General features: G+C 52.4%; 3 protein-coding genes across 12 annotated transcripts in view; all 3 read right to left on the bottom strand.

The window, feature by feature from the left end:
• Nucleotides 1-96: 96 nt before the first annotated feature.
• Nucleotides 97-2576, bottom strand: LOC147597426 (uncharacterized). The gene is made up of 3 exons (XM_086767997.1): nucleotides 2276-2576; nucleotides 1945-2125; nucleotides 97-991 (listed from the first exon to the last, which is right to left on the bottom strand). The coding sequence occupies exons 1-3, from the start codon at nucleotides 2574-2576 to the stop codon at nucleotides 532-534; spliced, it is 942 nt and encodes a 313-aa protein (XP_086624123.1). The 3' UTR covers nucleotides 97-531.
• On the bottom strand, nucleotides 2563-14392 carry RASSF2 (Ras association domain family member 2). 2 transcript variants are annotated; one of them, XM_086767995.1, is made up of 12 exons: nucleotides 14126-14392; nucleotides 12499-12697; nucleotides 9780-9862; nucleotides 8535-8610; nucleotides 8231-8382; nucleotides 7172-7260; nucleotides 5482-5633; nucleotides 5292-5393; nucleotides 5088-5139; nucleotides 4852-4973; nucleotides 4015-4112; nucleotides 2563-3823 (listed from the first exon to the last, which is right to left on the bottom strand). In XM_086767995.1, exons 3-12 carry the CDS (start codon nucleotides 9836-9838, stop codon nucleotides 3754-3756), a joined length of 972 nt encoding a protein of 323 aa, XP_086624121.1. In that variant the 5' UTR covers nucleotides 9839-9862; nucleotides 12499-12697; nucleotides 14126-14392; the 3' UTR covers nucleotides 2563-3753. The 2 variants fall into 2 exon arrangements, with proteins under 2 accessions (XP_086624121.1, XP_086624122.1); XM_086767996.1 differs by lacking the exon at nucleotides 14126-14392 and adding an exon at nucleotides 13176-13247.
• A 2449-nt stretch (nucleotides 14393-16841) lies between these two features.
• SLC23A2 (solute carrier family 23 member 2) overlaps nucleotides 16842-23154 on the bottom strand; it is a 68752-nt gene continuing 62439 nt past the window's right edge. For all 9 annotated transcript variants that reach the window (XM_086768031.1, XM_086768032.1, XM_086768034.1 and 6 more), the window contains 2 exons: nucleotides 22481-22576; nucleotides 16842-21938 (listed from right to left, as the gene is read on the bottom strand). In XM_086768031.1, the coding sequence (XP_086624157.1) occupies nucleotides 21706-21938; nucleotides 22481-22576 (329 nt within the window). In that variant the 3' untranslated portion in view covers nucleotides 16842-21705. The remainder of the gene's footprint in view (nucleotides 21939-22480; nucleotides 22577-23154) is intronic.

Here is a 23154-nt window from a genome sequence, read left to right as displayed (position 1 = left end):
TCAGCATCGCTCAAGGATGCGGCTCTTCCTTGGCTTGCGACCGGTGCTAAACACGCTGGATTTGGGTCAAAATTAAAAAAAAAAAGAGAGGATGACTCAAGGCCAAACTTTATTGCAAGGCGGATGGGTCCATTTTCAAGCCTCGCATCCCCCCCCCCCCCCCCCTCACCGAGTCCCAGCACTCTTTTGAGGGAAAAGGAGCGTTTTTTGGTAAAGCTGTGCAGTGGGAAACGGGAAGCGAGCGCTGTGGGGGCTGATCCAGCGTCTCTCCGGGTGCAAACGTCCACACGGCCTCGCAGCGCTGGATTTGCTCACATCTTGCAGATGGGGGTTTGCGGGGCGCAGCCGGCCCCCGGCTGGCCCCACGCACACGGGGATGGCGCGTCGTGCCGGTGGGGGGAAACCGAGGCAGCGGCGGAGCATCTCTTCCACCTCCCCAAGCCACATCTAATCTCCCAGGAAAGTCATTCAACTAAGAAATCCCGGCGGGCTCGGCCGGCCAGGGGTCACCCGGGGTTCCCCTCCCCGCACTCAGCGCTGCAGCCCGTGGCCGATGAGGCAGGCGATGGGTGCCAGCAGCAAAGCGAGGCCGATGCCTCCGCGCCGGTCGCCGGGGGCTCGGCTCGGGGGTCCCCGCTTTGCACCCACGTCTGGCCAACCTGGGGCATGAAAGCCGCCCGCCGGCGGGGGCTGCCGGGCTGCCGGGACGCCGTGACCCAGGCGGGACGGCCGTGGGCGCCCCAAAAGGCCCATGCCGTACCCCGCGGCAGCGCCGGCTGCGATGGCCCCCGCCACCTTCGAGCCACGGCTGGGGGTGCCACCGCTGCGGGAGATGGCCCGAAATCCCCCACGCAGCCCGCCGCCACCACCGCCTCCTCGCCCACCGGTTCTCCCGCCAGCGCCGCGGCGGCCGCCGGCGACATCGCTGAAGAGGGCCAGCAGCAGCATCACCACCCAGCACCAGGCGTCGCGGGGCCTCATCCTGCCTGACCTGCGAAAGGGGCACAAGGAGGGATGGTGAGCGCAGGGGTCCCGGCTCCGCGCGCGCGTGGCTTGCCTTTGGCTCGGGCTAGCCTACATTTAATATAGCTAACAGTTTAATACATTTAATGCGATATTTAATATATTTACCACATTCAATATCTATCATTTCATATATTTTCCAGCGTGGTGCAGTGCAGACGCTCCCAGTATCCCAAGAAAAGTTGCGCTTTCTTTTTTCCACCCCGTTGCAAAGCGCCGGAGCATCACGATGCCATTCCCCACCCCATCACCGTCCCCGTCCCCCACCCTGCAACCCCTCCAGCCAGCGGCTGAGCCAACAGCCTCATTGTACCGAAGCTGCTGAGCCATCGCGGCCCCGAAATCGTCCCAAAAATAGCAGGAGCCGATGTTGACAAAAGCCTTTTGAAAAAGCAGAGCCCCCCTGGCCGGCCGCCCCGGCTGCAGCATCCCTGCGTCAGCGTTTCCCTCCTGCGGCCCCTGCTAGAAGGTGCCAGGCCTGACCCCCTCCCCTCGAAAACAAAAAAAAAAGTAGGGCTTGATGAATTTAATTTGCCTCGTTTCGCTGCCCTGCTCCTCCAACTGACGTGGTTTATTTTAAGGAAAGCCCGGAGAAGCGCGCATCCCCCTTCCAGGTGTTGGCAGCGGCATCGCCACCGCTGGAAACGCTGCAAATTCATGTAGCAAACCCCGTAAAAATTAAGACATATTTTTTCCCCCCCTCTTTATTTCTCTTGGAGCATCCAAGCTGATGGATCCCAACCCAGGGAAAACCCTGGTGCCGAAGCGGCCGGGCAGGGCGCGCTGCCTCCCCGGGGCCGCTCTCCCCGTCCCAACCTCCGGCTCAGGTGCGTCCCAAAACCCGACGCTTTCCACCTTCCCGTCGACCCAATTCCCTCTCTCCTCGGCCCTCGACCCCGTGCTCGAGGACGTCGCACTTACCCTCGCACCCGGTGCCGCGCCGGCAATGGCTCTTCCCGTCTGCGCCCGCCGGCTCGACTCGCCTCGGGCTTTTCCTGGCGGATGAAGCTTTGGCAAGCGGAGCCAACGTCACTCCTATCCCTCCTCCTGCGCGGGGAGGGATAAATAGGCTTCGATGGGCCGGGTGACACGGGACCGGCGGCTGCGGGGAGAAAGCAGAGTGTGGCTGGGGATAACCTCGGGCTCAGCCTCAAGGAGGCGAAAAAACCTGAATATATCAAATTTTAAAACTTAAATGTTTTTAAAACAAGGCTCAGCAACGCAGAGGTTTTCTTCTAGAAGCGAGTTTTACCTTCTGGAAGGGAAACACCCAGAGGACGGAGCCCGCCGACCACGCTGCGTGGGGATAAATCGTCTCTAAGGGCCGGGTAAAACCTACAACAGCCCCCAAAATCCTCCAGCAATTCAATTGTCCATCTCCGAAACCGCAAGGCAGGAGCATTTATCCCTGGGACACCTCTCCGCCGGGATTCAGGCAGGTGTTGCTCCTCTCCCTCATCGCTCCCAGCCCACGCGGAGCACGTTTTGGCAGCGTCTCCGTCCGCAAAGTGCTTTATTTTGAACAAACCAGGCTCCAGCTCAGCGGCTTTCATTCTGTATTAAGTTGCTACATATTTTGTTTTCTTGTTAATCAACAAAGCGATGCCACAGTCGTCCTCCAAACACATAAAAAGCTCTTCGCGCTGTACAGTACTTTCCCTAACACGTGTTAAAGGTGGAAAAGGTACCATCAAAATTAAAAAAAAAAAAATTTACAAAGATACATTGCAAAAACTCAAGGGAGGGAGGAAGTCAGAGTTTTAGTTCACATCGAGGTATAAAAGTGATATTGCTGGTTTAGCGCGGGAGGAAAGAGGCGTGATGGTGGTAACGGAGCCGGTCCCGGTCCCGATGTCGCCGGGACGATGTGCCGGCACCGCTGCAAAACCGCTTTGCAAAATAAAACCCTTTTTATTTGTGCCCCCGCCACCCCCCTGCTTTCCGCGCAGCATCCCCCGCGAGATGCTCAGCGCCGTCAGCCGTCCCTGCGAGTGCTGTTTGGCACGCGGCGCCTGCCGGAGAGGTTTGACATCATGGCGTTCTGTCTAAAAATCCGTAAAATTAGTGCAAATTAGAAACGGGGGACGGAGGGGGTTACGCGACCAGATGCAGCTTAAGGGAACACACCGGAAAAAAGCGATTTACTTTCGCTCTAAGTCCAACCATCAGTCCTCAGGTTTGCTTTCGGCAGCAAAATTGTTAAAAAACCCCATTTCTCAGCGAACCCTTATCAATATACAAAATCTTCCCATCACCTGCGAATTATTGCAATAGAAATGTGCTTTTTTTTTATAAAAAAGAGGAATTATTTGTGCTCTCTTGCTACCGAGCAGCGGGAACTCCACTGCGAGGCAGTCTTCAAACTGAGCCCAAAATTCTCGCTCTCGAACGCTTGCAGCCTTCGCTCGTCCCCGTCCTCGGCGGCTTCGTGCTGCCCGTGGATTTACCTCTTTTTTGTTTTTTTCCCCCCGGGTTATTTCCAGGGATTTGAGGTTTTGGCCAAAGCTGCCACTGGCCAGAGCCTTGCTGGGCAAAAACTCTGTTTGCAGAGGAGGAATCCCCTGAGGATGCTGGCGCGGGAGGATGGCTTGGCTCAGAGCCGGAGCGATCCGGGCGGACTCCGGGAGCGCTCCGGGAATGACGGGGCTTTGGGATTTGGTACAGTACAGCCTGCGGGCAAACGGCTCTTCGTGAGATGCAACCCGGAGGCCGAGGCGCCGGCCAAGCGTTTCACATCGCCGTCGGACCTTCGGCAATTTCCTCCAGCCTTTGCTCGATCATCAGCCGGAGGATGGAGTATCTGGAGAGGGGAACGACAAGGAAAAGAGGATTTTGAACCCAAAATGCCAAGAAAACTCCGGAATAACGCAAAAGCCAATGGCTCGTGTGTGAATTAAGGATGCAAGGCCGTGCAGATGAATTTTCAGCGCTGAAATAACCCCGTGACAACGTCCTTAGCATCTCCCCTCAATGCTGCCCAACCCGGCATACTTGCGCATCAGCTTCTTCACTTCGCGATCCTCCTCTTCCTCCAGCTTCTGGATGAAGCTCCTGAGGACGGGCATCTCGAATTTGATGTACTGAGCAACCTGAGCGGGGGAGAAACGCCAAGCGGGGCGGTGAAGAGGGCGGTGCACCGACCCCACGAGGCAGAAGGCGACCTCCCAGCATCCCCTCCCCAGATTTAACTGGGGAAATCAAAACCCTCCCCGACTTTCACGACAAACCCTAAAATAAACCACGTTTCCTCTGCACAGCATGAGCATCAGCTTGTGCAAGCGAGCGCTAGCTAATTATTGGGAAAAAAAAATATTCCACTTCAGGTTTATTTAATTTTCCCCACTGGCTGCAAGACTTGGTTCCTTCATACGGAGAACCCCGCGCGTCCCCAGGACATCACTGAGAGCCGTTTAAGCCCAAAGGCACCCCCAAACGCCTCATTTCTGCTCTGATTTAAGAGCAACGCAGCGGCGGGGCGGGAGGGAGCCTGCAGATGGCATAACCGAGCTGTTCTCCCACTCGCCGCGCTTTCCCCAGCTGGGGAAAAAAAAAAAAAATCAATTCCACCCAAGGCTGCGCAGCAATCGCTTGGTGGGGTGGGAAATTGGGGCTGGGGGCGCCTGCGGTTTAAAGCTGCTCTTTAAGCACAGAACAAGGTTTTTATGGTTTTTATCATGAGACAGTGAGGCTTCTAGGGGAGACGCAGCAATAAATCAAAGCGATTCCGGCATCCTCAGCACAGAGACGTCCCCCCAGCCTGGTTTTCCGGCTCCAGCTGCATCCCGAGCCCATCGGAAAGCAACGAGCATCCCACACTGGCAAACTCACGTCGTAGGTGACTTCTTCCACCTGGTCCTTCTCCATGAGGAAGACCTTGGAGACCTGCTCGCAGGGGCCCTGCAGGATGCGGGCGATCAGGGGGTAATCGCTGGCTCGCAGCTTCTGCTTCTCTGCAACGCCAAAAGCAGCGGCAGTCGGCTTGGTGGACGAGGGGGCTTTGCCGCAGCCGACCCGCCGGGAGGGGGTTTTTGGGGGTTTGGTTTTTTTTTTTTTTGCAGACTCACCTCCACTGGTGTGGACGATGTACAGCGCAAACTCCTCCGCAGAGTTTTCAATCTGAAGGGAGACACGAATCACTTTCCATCCCAGCCTTTCCCAGCGATTAAAAAAAAAAAAAAAATCCCCTGATTTCATGCCACCATTGCATTTTACACCCATGGGATAGAAATTCCCCGTGCAGAGCACGAGGCGGGGGATATCCAACGCACCTTGAATTTATTGAGCAGCAGTTTGAGGACCTGGGGCGTCGTCATTGTGCTGTTTATCCGGACGTTGGTGACGGAGCCGTACGCCGGCGTGAACACGGACGTCTACAGGCCGCAAAGTCCACGTAAAGCTGGATTTCCCCAGCGATCCGTTGGGAGGGGTTTCAGGGAGCCGGCGAGGCTCGGGGCTCACCTTATGGTTGTAGAAGTGCCCGTTGATGGAGAAGCGGTGCCGGCGGATGCGCCGCTGCTCGCTGGGGGTGCGGGTGCTGCCCCGACGCCGGACGCCCACGTCGCTCCGCGTCCGCATCAGCTGCGGCGTCTCCTCCGGCTGCGATTTGGCAGCTGGAAAAAAACCCGGTGGCAGGACGGGGCTGAGGACCGGGGGCACGTGGGAACCCTCCGGGGTCCTACCCCCGCATCTCCCTGCTGCAAACACGGGAGATCCCCACGGGTGCAGAAGTCCCCATCCCAAACTTCCCAGGACAGATGTAACCCCCAGTTTAAACCACTCCAGCTACTGGTTCGTTCTCCCCAGCTCCTGAAGGAGGCTATTAATTCAAAATTCACTGCGTAAATCCGGGCTGCTACCTGGATAAAGCCCCTTCTCCAGGGGACTCGAGCATCCTCACTCGCTTTTTCATAATCTAACTTTCCCTTTTTTTTTTTTTCTTTAATTCTTTCCTTTAACGAGAACAGGCAAACGAGGCCAGCGCCTCAGATCTCTGCGTGAAAACTGGCCGGGGTCCAGATTATTATAAACCCAGCTCTCCATCCATTTTTAATGAACCCCTCGCGCCCGAGCTGGGATGTTTTAATTCAGAGCACGTCTGCCGCAAGAAAAAAATCTCCGGTGCGCGCCGCTCCAGACCCACGCCACGGGCTGCGGTGACTAAGCGCTCACGAGGAGCTGTGCACGCACGTCAGGCACTGATTTTTACAGGCTTTTGGGGAAAAATATCATAAAAGACTCCTTTCTTAGGCGCTGGCGGAGGATTAACGTCATACGGCTGGCTGAAACAGCCGCGGGGTTATTTCTGCGGTGCGATGAGTTGCAGAGATCGCCCGGGCAGGCTTTAATTAAGGGAGGGGGGAAAAAAAAAAGTGTCATGCGTGAGGAGATGAAAAAGAGAAAGTGGAAAAGCTGAGAGATCAAGGATGGGGCAAAGCGTTTCATGGATTAATGAGTTTGGCGAGCGCTCAGCTCCTCCCCGAGCCGGGATGTGGATGAGCGTCCCAAAGCCGAAAGAATTAGCTGGCTCTTATCTGCCTCCAGGGTGTATTACCATAAAAGCATCAAAAAAAACCCAAAAAACCAAACCAGCCAGGAACATCTGCAAAAAGGCCCAATAGAATCAGAAAAACGCACAAAGTAGGTTTTTCCAGTGCGAATTGCCAGCGGGACAGCTTGGGTCCCCTTCAGCACTGCCTCCTGCTCAAAACAAGGGGTTAACGAAGGGACGAGCTCTTCCCCCTCTGTCCAGAGGAAAAACCAGGGAGGGGAAAAAAACCCCAACTTTGCAGAAATGCTGACTTCCCCGTGGCAACGGCACTTCCCAGCGCCCATTCTTCTTCCCTAAAAGCGGAGCCGCTGGGAAGGGGAAGCACCAACATCCTTTTCCCTACGATCCTGTGAGGCTCTGCTCCATCCCGTTTCTTTCCAAGCTCCTCTTCACCTCATCTCACCGCAGCCCCTTCCCCGAGCAAAAAAAACCCAAACTCTTTGGAGGGGTTTTGGGCCATTGGGGCTAAGATTTTTCTTGCTGTAATTAAATAAATTAAAATAGGTGCTTTGGAAATGGCTTTAAGTGACCTGGAGCAAGATGGGGACACTGACTTCTAGAGAAAACCCAAAAATCCATCCGGATCCGAGCCCAGCTCACCTGTGCCGCTCCCGGGAGCCTCCGCGTTCGGCGTGGCATCCACATCCGTAACCTGGATGTCTGGCAAGGTGCTGGGCTTCAGCACAGATCTGGCAATAAATAATAATAATTTAAAAAAAGCTGAGTGCTCCGGTAGCGTGCAGAGGGAACGAGAAGCAGGGTAATTTCCCCTCCGAGCTCTCACGCTGATGTTTCCAAGCTGGGAAGCTGTTCTGCTTGCGGATTTGGCAGATAACCATCGCTGTGGGCCCCAGCACAGGCTAGCTGCAATCTAAATCCTGAATCCCATCCCGTCCCGTTCCCAAAATCCCTTTGGAGCATCTTATCCCCGCTGCCCTCTTCCCAAGAAGGGACGCTGAAGCCCGAACCGGCCTTTTCCCAAGCTCCAGCGCACCAACGCGAACAAGCAAAGCTGAACCTGCCCAATTTATTTTTTTTCTTTTTTTTTCCTTGCTGATATCTAAAAAATAATCCTGCAAAAACCAAGCAGACCCCTCCCCACTGCCAAGGACCAACCCCCGGCCCTGCTGCTCTGGGCACTGGCGGACCGAGCGCCTGCGGGGTGCTCGCAGAGGGTGTGGGGAACCGGCTGTGCCCAGGGCCCCAGCACGGTCCAGCATTAAACTGGTATTAAAGTTAAACCCCAGATGGTTTTGTAAGGAGCTTCTTGCAGGCAAAGGGGTCTTTGCAAAAGGCAGAGTTTTGCAAAAAGGGGGAGTTTTGCAGAAATGGGGGGTTGTGAAAGGGAGGGGGTGCAAAAAGGGGGTCTGTAAAAGGAGGGAGTTTTGCAGAAAGGGTGAGTTTTGCAAAAAGGGAGGGGTTGCAATAGGGGGGTCTTTGCAAAAAAGGGGGAGATCTTTGCAAAAGCAGGGGATCTTTGCAATGGGGGGGGGATCTTCGCAAAATGAAGCCAAGCTCCTTTATTTCAGACTTGGCTTCTTCAGGGTGTCGCATGTTGGAACAAAAAAAAGGACCCAGACAAAGTGGCCGGGGTTGCAACCCAGCAAGCGCTGCCTTTTTCGGGGGAGCAGGGGGTGCCTGTCATTCTCCGCCGCTCACCCGTGGGCTCCCAGGTTGCAGCCCGAGTGCCAGGAGGAGGAGGAGGGCGGCGGGCGGATGCGCTGGTTGTCGTCCTGCATCTGCAGGCGGATGGGACGCCGCAGGCCCCAGGAGATGTTCAGCAGCCCCTCCACGATAAGCTCGCCTTCCTCCTGCGCGAGAGACGGGCGGCTCAGACCCAAAATACAGATTCCGCGAGGAATATTACCAAAACGCCGTATTTTTAGGACCTCCCAAGCCTGAATCAAACCCAATTCTTGTTTTTTTTCTCTGTTTCCGGGTGCGCGACCCAAGGGTTCCTCACCTCGCGGTGCCGCAGCTGAAGGTTTTGCCCTTCGTAGTAGATGTTGTAGGTCTTCAAGTGTAAGAGCAGCTCATTTCTGTAGGAAAAAATAAATAATAAAAAAAAAAGATAGAAAGATGCTGAGGAGAGACGCGAAGGAGCAAGGGGGGACGACGCAGGCGCCGCTCCGTACCCAGCGTGGTACCCCCTGAGCCGGCCGGGGGGAAATTTTGGGAATTTGGGAGAAAGCAGGAATTCCTTCCCGGGGCTGGGCTGGGCAATGAACCCACTGCGCTGCTGGGGGACCCAAACCAGCTTCATTTGGGGCAAATTTGGGTCTTTTGCTGCCTCTAGACCACCCTTGCTGAGGAGCTCTTCCATGGGTTCAACCAGGCTGCCCATTCCAGCCGTGATCGGGGCGGGGCGACAAACTGCCCTGCAACCCTGCCCTCCAGAAACCTTGCAAAAAGACGTAAAAAAACCTCATCAGGCCTTGGCGGAATTGGTCACAAGGCTGAAAAACAAGGACATTTTTGGAGCGCCCAAGCCCGTTGGGTCATGCTGGAGTCACAAGTTATCACAGGAGAGTTCAACGCGGTGGCGCGTCGCTCCGAACCCCGACATCCAGCTCGGGGTGAGCCCCGCTCCAGATGGAAACGAATACAAAGAATAAAAATAATAATTAAAAAAAAAAAAAAAAATCAACCCAGGCTGGCTAAGCACAGCTCTGAATCACGGGGATTTTTGATGCCTCTGGCATGAATTTGTCAAGCTGCCATTAATTAACTCAGCCGGGCTGGCCGGTGGAGTTTAAGGATGCTCAGCACCATCAGAGAGTATAAAGCAGCAGAAATAACGGGGATTGGGGTTATGAGAGAGAAAAAAGGGGGGGAAAAATCACGTATATGCTTTATCTCCTCCAAAATCTTCCTGGAAACTTCGGAACCCTTTCACTTCTTTACCGAAACGTAACAGAGCAATTACTACTCGGGACCTTTTCCAGCAAAATCTGTGTTTCCTGACAGTTTATAGAGCACGTAGCCACGCTCCTAAGGACAAAATTTCAAAATCCTATCAAAACCCCTTTTTTAAGCTATTTTTTAAAAGGAAATCGCCGTTTCTTGCCCCAGAACGGCTTTTTCTTTCCCAATTGAGTTAAAACCCAGGGTCACTCCCCTGCTCGGGGGCAAAAGCCTCCGGGAATATCGCAAATAACCCCCGCCAGCCACCCGCCCCGACTGCATTTCTGCATTTCGAGGATCTTACTTGGCGATGTATTTGTCTTTTCCGCAGGGGACCAGGTGCTCGCAGCCGCCGTAATCCATCCTCCCGCTCTTCTTTCATGGGAGCTGCGGCACAGAGGGAGGAGAGAAAAGCATCGGCTGAGCCGCCCCGTTATCGCATCCCTGATAACAGGGGGGAAGGGAAAAAAAAACCCCAAAACTCGCTTGGATTTGGAAGAATTCTTGGGAAAAGGCTCCGGCGGATACGGCCACGGGGAAAGTTGGATGTGGCTCCTCCGGGAAAAGCGGTGGGGAGGGAGGGGAAATCAGATAAGGGGAGAAGCGTTGTAAACTCACTGAAAATTTAATACCGGCAGAGATACGCTTACGCCAGCATTTGCATTTTAAGCATCCAGGGACCGCCCCGGCCGTGCCAGACCCGGCGGCGGAAGGGTTACAGGCAGGATTTGTTCCTTCGCTCCGTTTATTTCACAAGGTTTTGGCTGCGAAGGTTCGGACGCGCGGGCACGGGGGCTGACTCCTGCAAGCAGCGAGAGGCGCCGGGCTGGTTCCTTTATTTTATTTTTTTTTTTTTTTTTTAAGCTGTCAGTTGAATTTTCGTGTTTTCCCTCTAGCATCACCACACCTCCCTTGCTCTCTGTGCAAGCACTCAGAAACTCCCCCCAAAATCCCACCTTCGGAGCGGCCCCGGCTTAGAGCATGAGTTCGGGATGCTGCGAAGTGGAATTAAAAGAAGATTTGGGGTGAAGGCCTCGGGGTCGCTTGGAGCACCTTGGAAATCAGGCACTTGAGAGACCTGGAAGGGGAACGTCGGGACGGATTTGAGCGACAAGGAAGGATTTCTCTGGTCGTGCTTTTCCTGGGGTGTGCAAACCCTCCTGCACACAGGCTTTCATTTTCCTGGGGTCTCTCCCCTCCCTTCCCTTCTCCAGAAAGACAAACTGAGGCAAGAAAAGAGCATTTCATCCACAAACGGCTGTTTCCTTCCACCTCCTGCACCGCCACGTGCTTCCTCCCGATCCCCTGGGAACCAAACCTGTTTTCCTGAGGAAAAAAAAAAATCCGTCCCACACTGACATCCAGCCGGATAAATGACTCAACCAAGGCCATGCGGCAAAACCCGTGTCGGAGGAAGGACGTGCCCCTCAAACCGCCGCGCGTCGGGATAGATTCTAAGCGAATAAATTCTACACAACAGCAGAAATATTCTGTGTCAGGCTTCAAACCACAGAAGAGGTTGCAAAAGCAAAGGCGGTGTTTAAGCAGGCGGGGAAGGGCAGGAAGCCAGCTGCGCCCGGAGAAAGCAGAAGAGAAACCCGCTGCCGAAAAAATCGCACGTCGCAACGGAAAAGCTGACAAAGCTTTGGGTTTCCTGACGAGCCCAGGAACCGTGCGAGCATCCCGGCAAAGCCCGGCATCAACCCTCCTCCTGTGGCCAGCGGTCACCTCTCCCACATCCATTCATCCTCCCACTGGGAATAAACCCACTAATAATCCGACTGATCCCTCAAAAATGGTCTCGGGAGGGGATTTTGCAGCTGGCATTGCGGCTCTGGGATAAACGTTGGTGCGGCGGCCGTGTGGCACCTGCGATACGAAGCGGTGAGGCCAAAGCCCTGCTTCCCTCAAAGGGAGATCGGGGTGAACTCCAGCCAAAAAAAAAAAAAACAAAACAAAACAAAAAAAAAAAACCCCTCATTTTGGGATGGAAAGGGAGCCCCGAACCGCAGCTTCACCCCCCTGTGCCGAGGAGCCCGGTTTCCTGTTTACCGCCCCGGCGCTGCCACCTTCGCCTCCGTCACCACATCCCCTTTCGAGCAAGCGAGGAAAGGGGCAAACGCTTCCTTTTTTGGCTCTCGAGAGCACAGGCCGTGGGTGGAAGGGAGCTGCGGCCACCTGGAGATCCCCAAACGGGGACCAGCTACCACCACCGCCCTGATTTTCGGCCAGGGCTTGGGCAAAAAGCTGGAAATCACCAGAATAAAAGTGCTGGCAAGGTGCAAGCTGCCCAATCTCTCAGCCTCAGCAGCTCGGCACCAGTTTCCTTTCCCGGCACCCCTCATGCCTCAGTTTCCCCGCTCCGAGCTGACGTACTTCCTCCGCGCCTGGCGCGGACCGATTTTTTGCTGCTTTCTTGCAAAGCGCTTTTAAAAAAAAAAACCCCATTAGATCAAATCGATTCCCCCCGCACACGTGGCAGGAGGGTTTCAGCCCGCTCTGCCTTCCAACGCGAGCAGGCGGCTGCTCCCGCAGTCGCTCCCGGGGAGATGCACACCTCAAATACAACTAAAAAATTTAAAAATAGGAAAAAACACCCCAAAAATCATATTTTCAGCAGAAGAGGGATGGTCTCCCCTGCTTCTGTGAAGAAATTAGATATCTGGGGGGGGGGGGTGTCTGCTTTCTTGGTCCCCTCCCCGGGCACGCGGATGCTTCAGCAGCACCCAGGCTGTGGCTCCGGCACGTCCCTGCTTGGGCGGGAGACGCGGTTTCAGCGCAGCTGAGGTTCCCCCTGGGCCACGCGAGGGATTGTGGGAATATCCCACTCCCCAGGGAGGCCGCGATGCTCCCTCCCGCATGAACCCCGCCGCTTCCCTGCAGCCCAGGGCGGCTTTCGACCAGCCCAACAGTGCATCCATCCCAGCGCCATCCATAGCGAAGCATCATCGGGTGGCGACGATTCCTCTCGCCGAGCCCCTCAGAGCTTTGCTGGGCGGCGGAGAACAACCGCGCGCTCTCACCTCGGCCCTGCAGACCTTTCGCTCCACCGATGGCGTTCGGCTCGCTGGAACCGGCGCGGCGGTGGTCGAGGCCCAGGCGTTATTTTGGAGCCAGGATTTCTTCCGAGCGTCCGGCCGGCGTCCCTAAGCGCGAAGGCGCGGCAGCTCCATTGTTTTCCAGCGCCGCTATTGTTCGCCAGCCCGGTTGTTCAGCCCTGTCCTGCGAGAGGGGAAAGGCCGGGAGCGAGGAGCCGTGAGCGGGGGCAGAGGCAGCGGCCGGCGATGCCGTCGGGGTGGCAGCTGGCCTGGGGACGGGGGAGCGGACACCTTGGCCGCGCTCAGCGGGTCAGGAGCCTCGACGGCTTTTTGTGGGCTACGGGAAAGGAGCTGGGGGGTCTCCGGCCGGGGCGCGATGGGGAGCGCGATGGGGAGCGCAGCGGGGACCGGAATGGGGACCCGTGGGTGCTTGTGGCTCCCGTCCGGGCCGGGAGAGCAGCCGGCCCGAAAGGGGAGGGGGGTGCCCGTTGGGTGCCGAGGTGACACCCGCGGGGCGTGGGGACCGGATGCCCCCACCCTTTAACCCCGCAGGTGCGGATGGGGCCCGGGGGCGGCATCCCCGCCATGCCGGGGACGGGATGGGGATGGGATGGGATGGGATGGGGACTGGGATGGGGACGCCGCGTCCCGCCCGCACTCACCCGGTCCCTCTCGGCGCCGCAGCCGGTACCGGTACCCCCTGCTCGGGCCGCCCCTCGGCGGGGCGGGGCGGGGGGCGGGGCGGGGCCGCGGGGTTGAAATCCCGGGGAGGGGCGATGGGGGGGGGGGGGGATCACCCCTCTGCGGCACCCAGGGTCACCCCGGCAGTGCGGGCTCACCTGACCGGGTGCCGGGAGCGGGGGTCCCCCAGGGCTGCACTGCCTCGGGCACCCGGTTTGTGTCTCTGTGTCCCCATCCTGGACTGGCATCCCAAAGGATGCTCCTCCTCAAAGCCCTGGATGAGGCTCTGGGATGGGGTTCTCAAAGGACAGCCTGTTTCTGGCACCCAGGTCGCACCCCAGGACCAGGACCCCAAAGGATTCCTCGTGCCAGGACCAGGATCCCAAAGGATTCCCAGTGCAGGACCAGGATCCCAAAGGATTCTCTGTCGCCAGTGCCTGAACCAGGATCCCAAAGGATGCCCCAACCCTGGTGCTAGGAACAGGATCCTAAAAGATTTCCTGTGCCAGGACCAGGATCCCAAGTATTCCCAGTGCGAAGACCAGAATCCCAAAGAATTCCCCATCCTAGGTGCCATGACCAAGATCCCAAAGGATTCCCCATCCCATGCATCCGGAAATGCTCTTACAAATGACTCCAGCTCCGGAGGGAGCTTTGTGGGCTCCATCACACAACCTAAAGTGGTTGTTTCTGCCCTAAAATGCCCCAAACCCGGTGATATCCAGCGCCAGAGCCACGCAGACCGCACTTCGCCGTCCTGCCTTCGGGACAGAGCAACGCGGCCGTGCGTTGGCAGCAACCGGTTCCCAACAACAGCCATGGGATCCCGTCCGGATCCAAAACAGCCCCTGATGAGGGGATTAAAGAGGAAATAAATGAAAATAAAATAATCTGCCTGGAAGCAGATGTTGCAGCTCTGGGTCACGGTTACCTTCGCCACGGCGCTCAGCTTCCAGCCTCCGCTCCCGGGCTGCGCGTCCCATCCTGCCCGCGCGCCCCGCGCCGCTGCGGGGTTTGGGGGAGCGGGGAGACGTTACGTATTCACAAGAGCAGCGGTGCGCGGCCGCGTCCCTCCGCCTTTGTCTGCTCCTGACCTTTCCCAGCGCTTTGTGGCGTCTCCGGGCTTTTTTTCTTTTTAAGGAATTTGCCTAGAAACAGCCCACACAAAGGGAAAAAAAACCCAAAAAAACAAAACCAGAGAAATAATCTAAACAGCTGCTGTAGCAAAACAAGCAAGTCTTTACAACCATGAATTGTAATCAGCTCTTTTCCCCCCCCCCCCCCCCTATTTTTTTTTGACTTGGATGGAAAATATGAGAAGTTCAGGAGGAGCCATCTGGCTCAGGGAAACACTGACTCGGCGCAAGCGAGCCGGGATGGGGTCAGTATTTATATTCCAGCAGCATCTTCGAGGGCTGGCAGAGATGAGAGGCCCTTTGTTGCGGGGAGAGCCCGGCCGTGCCGCACAATGGAGCAGAGCTGCCACGGCCGCCCGCGCTGCGCAAACCCCAGCCCCCAAAACCAGAGGTTTGGCCCCAAAGAGAGAAAGCTTCTAGCGTATCTCCCAGGCTGTGGGGTGGATGTCATCGGAGGAAAAAAAATATTAAAAAATAGAGTTTTGCTGTGGGCACGTGTGCAAGCCCAAGGAGGAACTTGGTTGCAGAACTGGGGTTAAATCCTGGTTTTGCAACATCCTGCTCATTGCCTTCAACGCACACGCGGTGGGTCGGGAAGGATCGAGCCTGGACAGAGGGATCTATTTACACACAAAAAAAGGAATTTGACCCGCTCCTACCGTGTGAAGACACCCTGTGATCTGCGAGGGTGGGACAGGCCCCTCTCGGCCTGCGCGGCCGCTGTGAGCACGAACCCGAGGGGAACCAAACCCCTGTGGAAGGGAACCCAAAACTTCAGCCCCGCCAGAGCCCCAGCATCCCTCCCGGCTGCCGAAAATCCCCTGGGAAAAGGATGCTCCCAAGGCAGAGCCTGCGTTTTGCCGCGCAGGGATCGTACCGCACCTGTTTCGCAGGTTAAATCAGCATTCTGGTGCTAAATGCCACGCAGGGAACGTGGCTGATGCCTTTTAAACTGCTGGCTGCGAAGGATTTACTTCCATTTGCGCTCCCACAGCTGAGCCCGGAGGTCAGGGACCTCGCTCCGACCCAAACGTAAGGCACCAGCTCCAAATCCAAGTATTTCCCCCCAGACCGAGCAAGCCTCCAAACTCCCGGCTTTCACACCCTGGCAGCTTCCCATTATTTAACTTTAAGACCCCCAAGCTAATTTTCAGTAAATACCAAACGCTATCACGCATTTGGATACACGTTAGCTCGGGAGCATCTGTTAGCGGTTACGCAGCCTCCGGGAACCAGACGGGAAGAGACACGGCTCTTGCAGAGGCCTCTGCTCGTACCTAGGAAGTGTTTCTTCCAAACATGGCCGCTGTCCCCGTTTGAGGGTGTTTCAGTCATTCTGAAAATCCTCAGGTTTTCAGATTCTGCCTGGGGTAAAGCCCTTCTTACTGGGTCGATGCGGCTGATGCTGAGTTTTGATTCAGGCGACTCGAGGAGAAAACACAATTATTTCCAGAGCTGTGACCCAGTAGCACAAAGGATTCATCAGGATTAAGAGCAGAGCTGTTTCCATCCCGGACCCAAACCCAGCCCAGCTGGGGAAGGATTAAAAATCCCTTGCCCTGCTCAAACAGCTGCTCCACCGGCTTTGATACCAGATCTGCTTTCACCTCCTCTCGCTGCTGATTTTGGTGGCTTTTTGCCGCTTTTTTTCCCATCTGACGATGCTGGTTTTGGACTCATCATGCTGGGCTACACCCGAGTTAAGAAAAATACTTGAGTGTCTTAATTCCCCTTAAAACCAGCAGTAGCTCAGACACCCTGACGGCTGACAGAGGTCTAAAGGTGCTGTGCATCCTCAGCCGGACCTTTCCGGGTCCCAATTCAGCGCCGTCTGCTGCCGCGCAGCAGTGCTGCTCCAGGCTGGCGTCAGGAATTTCATGTTAGAGCTGCACATTAAACAAACGAGTTCATTAAACGGTTGGGGATGAGGCAAGGCGATTCCCAGCTCCTTTATCTTTACGGGCTGCCCAAGGGGAACGACAGGACTAAGGCGAGGCAAGAAGTTAGACAAATTCCCCCCTAAACCAGAGATTTTTTTCTCTGCTGGTAACTTCTGCTGCTCGTACTCGGGACGGGGTAACTCAGTGCCTCTGCTCAGCGGAAATTAAGAAGAGAACGTGGAAGGCTGCTTTCTATTTTAATTAGGAAATCAGTCACTTGGGTTTTGCTACACGGACACTGCTCAGACACCCGACACTGCTGACCCTGCAGCTGCTTTACAGGGGCTTTCGCTGCCCCTCGGCTGCCAGGGAGCTTGGGAGCTGCCCCATGGAAGCAGGGACAGCCAGGAAATACGGGGTACGGACTGTGAGCAGCGCCTCTTCCAAAGAAACCAAGGAAATGTAACGCGTCTTCGTGGCAGGAGCTGCGGACCCAGAGCTGGAAGGGTCGGGAAGATGGCTGGGGGCATATTTTTGGGTGGCGCTTGGTCTTCACATCACCTGGATTCCCACACCATCAATTCTGCTTCGAAGGAGACGTTTCTAACGAATGTGATGCCACACTGCCAAGTTGCATCTATGCCCGCGTTTATTTATACTGAACAGCTTTAAAAATACAGAATAAAATAGCTTTATCTACTATTATTCACAACATCTGGTCCAAATATTACATTTTTAAATATTTGTTTAATGAAGCAATGTTAGAAAAAAAAAATACGAAATTAAAAAAAACCTCCATAAAAGAATTACACATCTCAGAACAAAAAAAAAAAAAAAAAAAAACAAACCAAGAACAAAACCCAAAAAACCTCTTGCTGTTGAACAAAAAAGTTTTACAGCCATAGTCAGTCACAAAAAGTCAGGAAAAAAAATATTTATCCCCACTGCCTAAGAACAGTCAATAGTTTGTTACGCCGAAGGTTGTTAGAAACAGACAAAATACAATAATTTGGACTGGCAGCAAGATGATTTACCTGGAAAGATGTAAACGCCAGAGTACACAAGGCAATTCTAAATATATCTCTCCTATCAATATGTACGGATGACAATGCACAGCCACAGTCAAATTTGAACCAGACAGGGTTATTTTGGGATGGCTCTGAACGCGGCTCCCTGATACGCAGAAGCGGCCCAGCACGACGCTGTAGTGGACTGGCGGGCAGAAGCAAAACGCTGGCGAACTGGTGGCCTCCTCCGATGCTGCAGTGACCTACCGCAGCTCTGCAGACGTGAGAGCGGGGGAACCTGTCACCCCATGGCCCAAACGGCCGCTAGCCGTAAGAAATACTGAGAAACATGCACCCAGTGGGACAATTCTGCAAAAGTGTGACCCACCACTTCCCCCCAACCCCTAAAAAAAAAAAAAAAAAAAAAGACTACAAAAAGTCGCTTTTGGTTTAAGAAGGCCACAGAAAAGAAACACGGCAGGTTGTGCTGGTCTGTCACATGCGTTTTCTACACCGATACACAAATCCTGTCAAGCACAGGCTGGTTTAGATCGCGCGTAAGCACCCAGCGGCTCGCTCACACCACTGGAAGCCGGCTGTTTTAAACCCCGTGTGCCTGGAGTGCTGTTTATACCACAAATGACGCAATTTAACGCTTCTTACGGAGGATGCGATGCTGTAAAACGACCGGCCGCGCTCACCGATGCTCCCTGTGGTGTCAGCAGCACTGAGGATTCCAGTCTGCAAGCTCCAATTCTGCATCAGGAGTACCAAGATCTCAGGAGGGAGATGAACACTAAAGAAACCCTTCCGTTTTCGGTAGGAACATAAAGATGGGTAAATAAAGTATACACAACTACTATAGATTCGTCAATGAAGAAATTCTACCATCACATGACATTGTCATGACAATCATACCACTCCCTCCCAGGAAAACGGCATCGTTCTCCTGAGCGGAAATGTTATTTTTAATATACGGAAATAAAATACTGCAATATTCATGTACAAACCAAGTTGCCATATTTAAAGTCAGTATTAAAAGGCATAAAGCAAATTCTGGGTTTAAAGTTTGAACTTTCTGAGCGAGGCACCTGATTAAGCTCCTCCGCCAACGTACTCTAATATGACAACGTTAATCATAGCCGTTAGCTACGAGACCTAGATTTCTATAGGTACAATTTGCAAGTATTTTGCTTTAGAAAACGTGTTTCAACATGTTAGCAAGAATTCTTAATTTAACCTAAAAAAAATACAATAGAGTATCAATTACAAAAGTCCCAAGTTATTTTGTTTCGCAGACACTGATACCATCTTTGATATGACAAAATGATATTTCTACCATGAATATTTGCCCTTCTGTCCTACAAGTTCGGTTGAAACACCTCATCGCCTCTTAATTCACCCTCAGGTGTCGTCTTCCCTCTGCGGATTTGTTTAGTTCAGCTGTTTGAAAGGCAGGCAGTAACCTATCCAGGAAAATACACTATTGCATCTTCAGTCGGATTTCTACATCCAGCCACTCTCGCGCAGCAAAGCCTGGACGTAACCAGCAAACACGAAACGGCACAAAACCTGGGGCAACTCCGCTACGTCCCTCACCAAGCAAAGCCAGGCATGGTCTTCGCCCGGCAGCTCCACGATGGTTGCAGGTGCGTGGGAAAGAGGAAAGGGAGCGTCTCCTTCCGAGGCCCCCGCGCATCAGCTCCGCGCTTTGCTCCCCTCTCAGCGCCAGGGAGACACACGCTCTAACATTCGCGCTCGTAGGCAGATGGAGAGCTGTTACGTACACGATTTGGCTACAAAAACAACTGCTAACTACAGCTACTTATGTTAGTGTTACCAAGGGAAGCGGCTTGAAAAGCAAACGTGCCAGCTGAACGCCACTGTACTCTGCCAGGCAACAGAATCGGCACAGCAGGACCCAACGCCACAAAAACAATTAAATCCAACAGCAAAACAGAGCAATCGGACCTCACCTATTCCAGTAGTCTTCCCTACGCTGCGGGAAAGGGGTGATGTTCTGCTCCGTGGAGAAAAAAAAAATATCCTCGGCTTCGTTGCCTTGTAATTGAACTGAAGCGTCACAAGTCATCTTGGCAATTCTCAAGTGGCGGCAAGACAGAACACACCCAGCGTTACTCTCGCCTGTGGCTGAAGAAGACAAATGCTGTTTCTCACCGCCTCGCCTTCTGGCTGCGTAAGCGTTCAAGTTATCAAGAGGATATTTGGGGGGAGCAGCTGGAAAAGCCTCGGGAACCCCAGCACTGGGCTGATGCCCAGCAGCATCACTGGAATTGACATTTCTGTATTTCGCAGGTGGCACTGTTTTAAACAAAACCTTCTGCCTCCCCTTCTCAACATTTACAAGATAACCACCTTTGGCATCTTACATCACTACAACCACCGTACATAGGTGGCTTTTTTTTTTTCCTTTTAAATACATATATATATTTATTTAACTCCCCCATGTCTCCAACACATCTTTGGTTGCACATCAAGTTGGGAAACTTGGAAGCTTCGCGCCACTGATCAGAGGTCTCCGCACTCAAACTACCTGCAGGTGGATGTGGAAATCTAACACCTCGCTACCTGACGAGGAAAACTTGACAAACGGTACAAATGACTTCGTTTCACAGGCAAACTAACCTTGTCTACCACACAGTAACTCTTCTGACCAGCTCTCGAGATAGTCCAAATGACACCAAGACTGCAAACTACTGAAAGTTCCCTGAAGCAGGACCAAACATATGCTTTGTTATGGGAAAAGCGGTATAAAACAGTTTCCAGAAACAGCCATGGCATGCTGGGAACGCTACCAACGGAACCATTCCGACTCTACACTATTCAGCACTGACTCGTTAAGCTCCTTCCTTGCCCTCCCCACCCCAACCCTTCCATGCTTTAATAACCAATAACACATTCACCTGGAAGTAGACTCGGAGAAAACAGAGTTCCTGCGCTCCTGTCCAGTAGTCAAACTTTGATAAATACATCAGCGAATTACAGGACCTACCGTTAGGGATTTTCCAGGAATACAAAACGCAAGCACCGTAGAGCATACTGGCCTTGAAATTACATCACACTACATTTCCCTGATGATCTCCACAGCTTGAAAACGCTTTTGGGGCCACACTGAAGTCTAAAACTAACTTGCAATAGTAAGAACATTAAACATGAATAAAACTTTTAATTATGAATGCATGATGAGCATAACATCACATAACATCAGAGCTGAGACTATTCCAGGGGGGGAAGAAGAAAAAAAAATTCTGAATGGTGCCCTGACTGGACCCAATACCCGTTAAACCATCCAGCGGGTGAGGACGTCAGATGTGGTGTCTCTGCCGTTCAAGATCAGCTCCACAGCAGTAACGAGCTTTTGCAGAAGCCCCACAACGAGAGAAGAAGAGGCGGCGATGCAGGGTAAGCCGCTCACAGGCAGCATCGCCTCTCGACATCCCATCAAAAAAACCCTGTGCCGATCCAACCCAGCAAATTTTGGCAGCGTTTTGACTGCGTGGCTCTCCCTGCAGGCAAGCTGCGTGTACACCGATGAGAACTGCTTAGAACTGCTCAAGAAATTAACCTTTTTGTCCAGTTTTGCAGGACGCAGGCACTGCACTGTGCAAGCTGGTACTGGGTCCCATCTGGAAGTTAAACGCGGGATCCCCGTCCCTGTGGAACTCAAGCTACACGTGTCCCTTTACAGAAACCTGCCCCCGGACACTGCAATCAGGTGGTTAAACAAAGTAAGCGTTTGAAAATGTGAACCGACACAACATGAGCGGTTCCTTCTACAGCACTAAGCAATCAGAAGCCGGTCGTAGTTTTTGTTGGCAAAGTTACGACAGAAACTTTCTGCCTTAACACCGGACACCTGACTGAACTATCGGTAACTCTAAAGAATGCTCTCATCATCTGCCAGTATCAACCTGCCTACTTTCCAGGGGGCTGAAAATACGGAATGTGCAACTCAGGGAGAAGAAAACTATGTATATGGGATTTGACATGACTAGAAGTAAATTTTTTTCCCTTTTTTTTTTCCCCTTCCCTTCTCCTCACGGGATTCAAATTTTGTGGCGTAACTAACATTGCCAGCAACAAATGCGCCAAAAATGCCAGCATCAATGACTTAAATAAAATCGCCCTAAAAAGTGACGTTTTTCAATAGCATACTTCCAGAACCCAAGCCCCATTTTAAATAAACAGACTCAGTGCGCAGGTACCTATAACTTTGAGAAACCAGAGGGGCATTTGTGAATCTGACCCAGAGACACTACATCTGGCTACCACCACCCACAACAGGAAAGCTTTTTTTTTTTTTTTTCCTTTTTTTTTTTTATTTTCTTTTTTTTTTTAAATCCGTCTCAGCTCTGGTTCCAGAATTTAAATGCAGATATACAAAACATATATTTTAATGCTTCTTAATCAGCAAGAAACTGCAAATACATCTTTTACTACAACTAGATAATAGAATTTCAGCTAAGGCTATACTGTAGCTTCTGAGTCTTCATCTGAACTCCTGCAGTTACTGCTTTTCCTGAAGCCTTTCCATGTGTAACCCATGAAGGTAGGGCTGATGGGCAGGAAGCTGAAACATCTGTATTTTTTAATAATGTTCATGCCAAAAGGCAAATCGTATGTTTCCATGCCATCCAGTGACTTGCTTCCTTTACCAACCCCTTTCTTCCATTTCCGTATTCCCCTTTCTTCAGGGCTTCCTGGAAGTCAAAATAAAAGGAAAAAAATCCCAACCGTTAACATCTTTATGTAAACACACACATGCATAGTAGAGGTTCCGAGAAGAAAACCCCAGGTCTCAGACACCATGTTCAGCAAAGCACTGGAAAGATCTAGACTCCTGACAGAGGCAGGAAGAGGGGAAAAAAATATTCATTGGAAATGGCTATTATCTGTTTTATTTTGTAACTGGAAGTTGAGGTAAAGCTTTACTCTTAAATTAACAGAAGAAGGTTTGGATCTTAAAATAGTTTTACTCTTTCTTCTGAAAAATATTCTGCTTTGATTTTAATCAGCTATTTTATATGTTTAACAGGATGGAGAACTTAAGATGAAGAAGATTCAAAGCCTTCTCAAGGAAGCTGAGGCATGCAGGTGTTAAGCAGTCTGCTCTAGGTGTCAAAGAAGTCAACAACAAAAGCAGCCATCTCTTCCTCATCTCCTGACTCCACACAATGCTGTGCTACCTTCATTCAGAAAGGCAGTTACTATTTCAGATAAAATTAAAAGATCGCATGCTGACCTGGAATGGTATTATCCAAAATAAACGCGACGCAGCCACCGACAAACATGGCTGTAGTGAGAAGAACGTTTAATACTTGATCAATGCCCGCTATTCCTAGAAGAACAGGAGGAAAAAAACCAAAAAAATTAGGATTTGCATTGTTATCATACATATACACATCCTATTGATTTACACACACATCAAGTGGGAAAACTTGCTACTGACTTCACTGAGGAATTTGCTCAGACAGGACTCAAAACCATGTGGGAGCAGATGCAGAAGAACCTTCAACTAATGTAGTCCACCATGGGGACCCCTTCTTACTCAAAATGTAACTCCATGAACTTTCAGTTGCTCACAAAAACGTCATGAAATGCCATTTCAGTTCCTACTGCAGACACAACGGCTTAATTTAAACTAAGTAGAAAACTGCAAGGTGGAAAAGAAGAAATGTTCATAATGTAAAATCGTGTGGACTGAAAGAATTCCTTTTATAAACCTTTAGATTTTATAAGGGCAAGACTTCATAGCACCAATTCACGGAAGAACATTACATCAATGTATCATCACCTAACTCTGCTTGAATGATCTCTTTTTCTGAATAAATTAAGATATGCTCTTAAATCTGGTTCTGAAGTGATAACTATAAAAAGTTAGTTAATATTTCATTTAAAAAAAACCAAACCACAAAA

The sequence above is a fragment of the Chlamydotis macqueenii genome, chromosome 27 (genome assembly GCF_036417535.1).
Source record: "Chlamydotis macqueenii isolate bChlMac1 chromosome 27, bChlMac1.mat, whole genome shotgun sequence".
NCBI lineage: Eukaryota > Metazoa > Chordata > Aves > Otidiformes > Otididae > Chlamydotis > Chlamydotis macqueenii.
This window is presented reverse-complemented; position numbering and strand designations above follow the sequence as displayed.

What these genes read in the sequence shown, in the direction of transcription:
- RASSF2 (XM_086767995.1), bottom strand. Translation starts at nt 9,838, where the DNA reads ATGGATTACGGCGGCTGCGAGCACCTGGTCCCCTGCGGAAAAGACAAA. An exon ending in AAAGACAAATACATCGCCAA is followed by an intron (nt 8,611 to 9,779) that starts GTAAGATCCTCG and finishes TTTTTCCTACAG; the next exon opens with AAATGAGCTGCTCTTACACT. An exon ending in CATCGTCCACACCAGTGGAG is followed by an intron (nt 4,974 to 5,087) that starts GTGAGTCTGCAA and finishes TTGGCGTTGCAG; the next exon opens with AGAAGCAGAAGCTGCGAGCC.
- LOC147597426 (XM_086767997.1), bottom strand. Translation starts at nt 2,576, where the DNA reads ATGAAAGCCGCTGAGCTGGAGCCTGGTTTGTTCAAAATAAAGCACTTT. An exon ending in GGGTGTTTCCCTTCCAGAAG is followed by an intron (nt 2,126 to 2,275) that starts GTAAAACTCGCT and finishes TTCTCCCCGCAG; the next exon opens with CCGCCGGTCCCGTGTCACCC. An exon ending in GCGCGGCACCGGGTGCGAGG is followed by an intron (nt 992 to 1,944) that starts GTAAGTGCGACG and finishes CCCCTTTCGCAG; the next exon opens with GTCAGGCAGGATGAGGCCCC.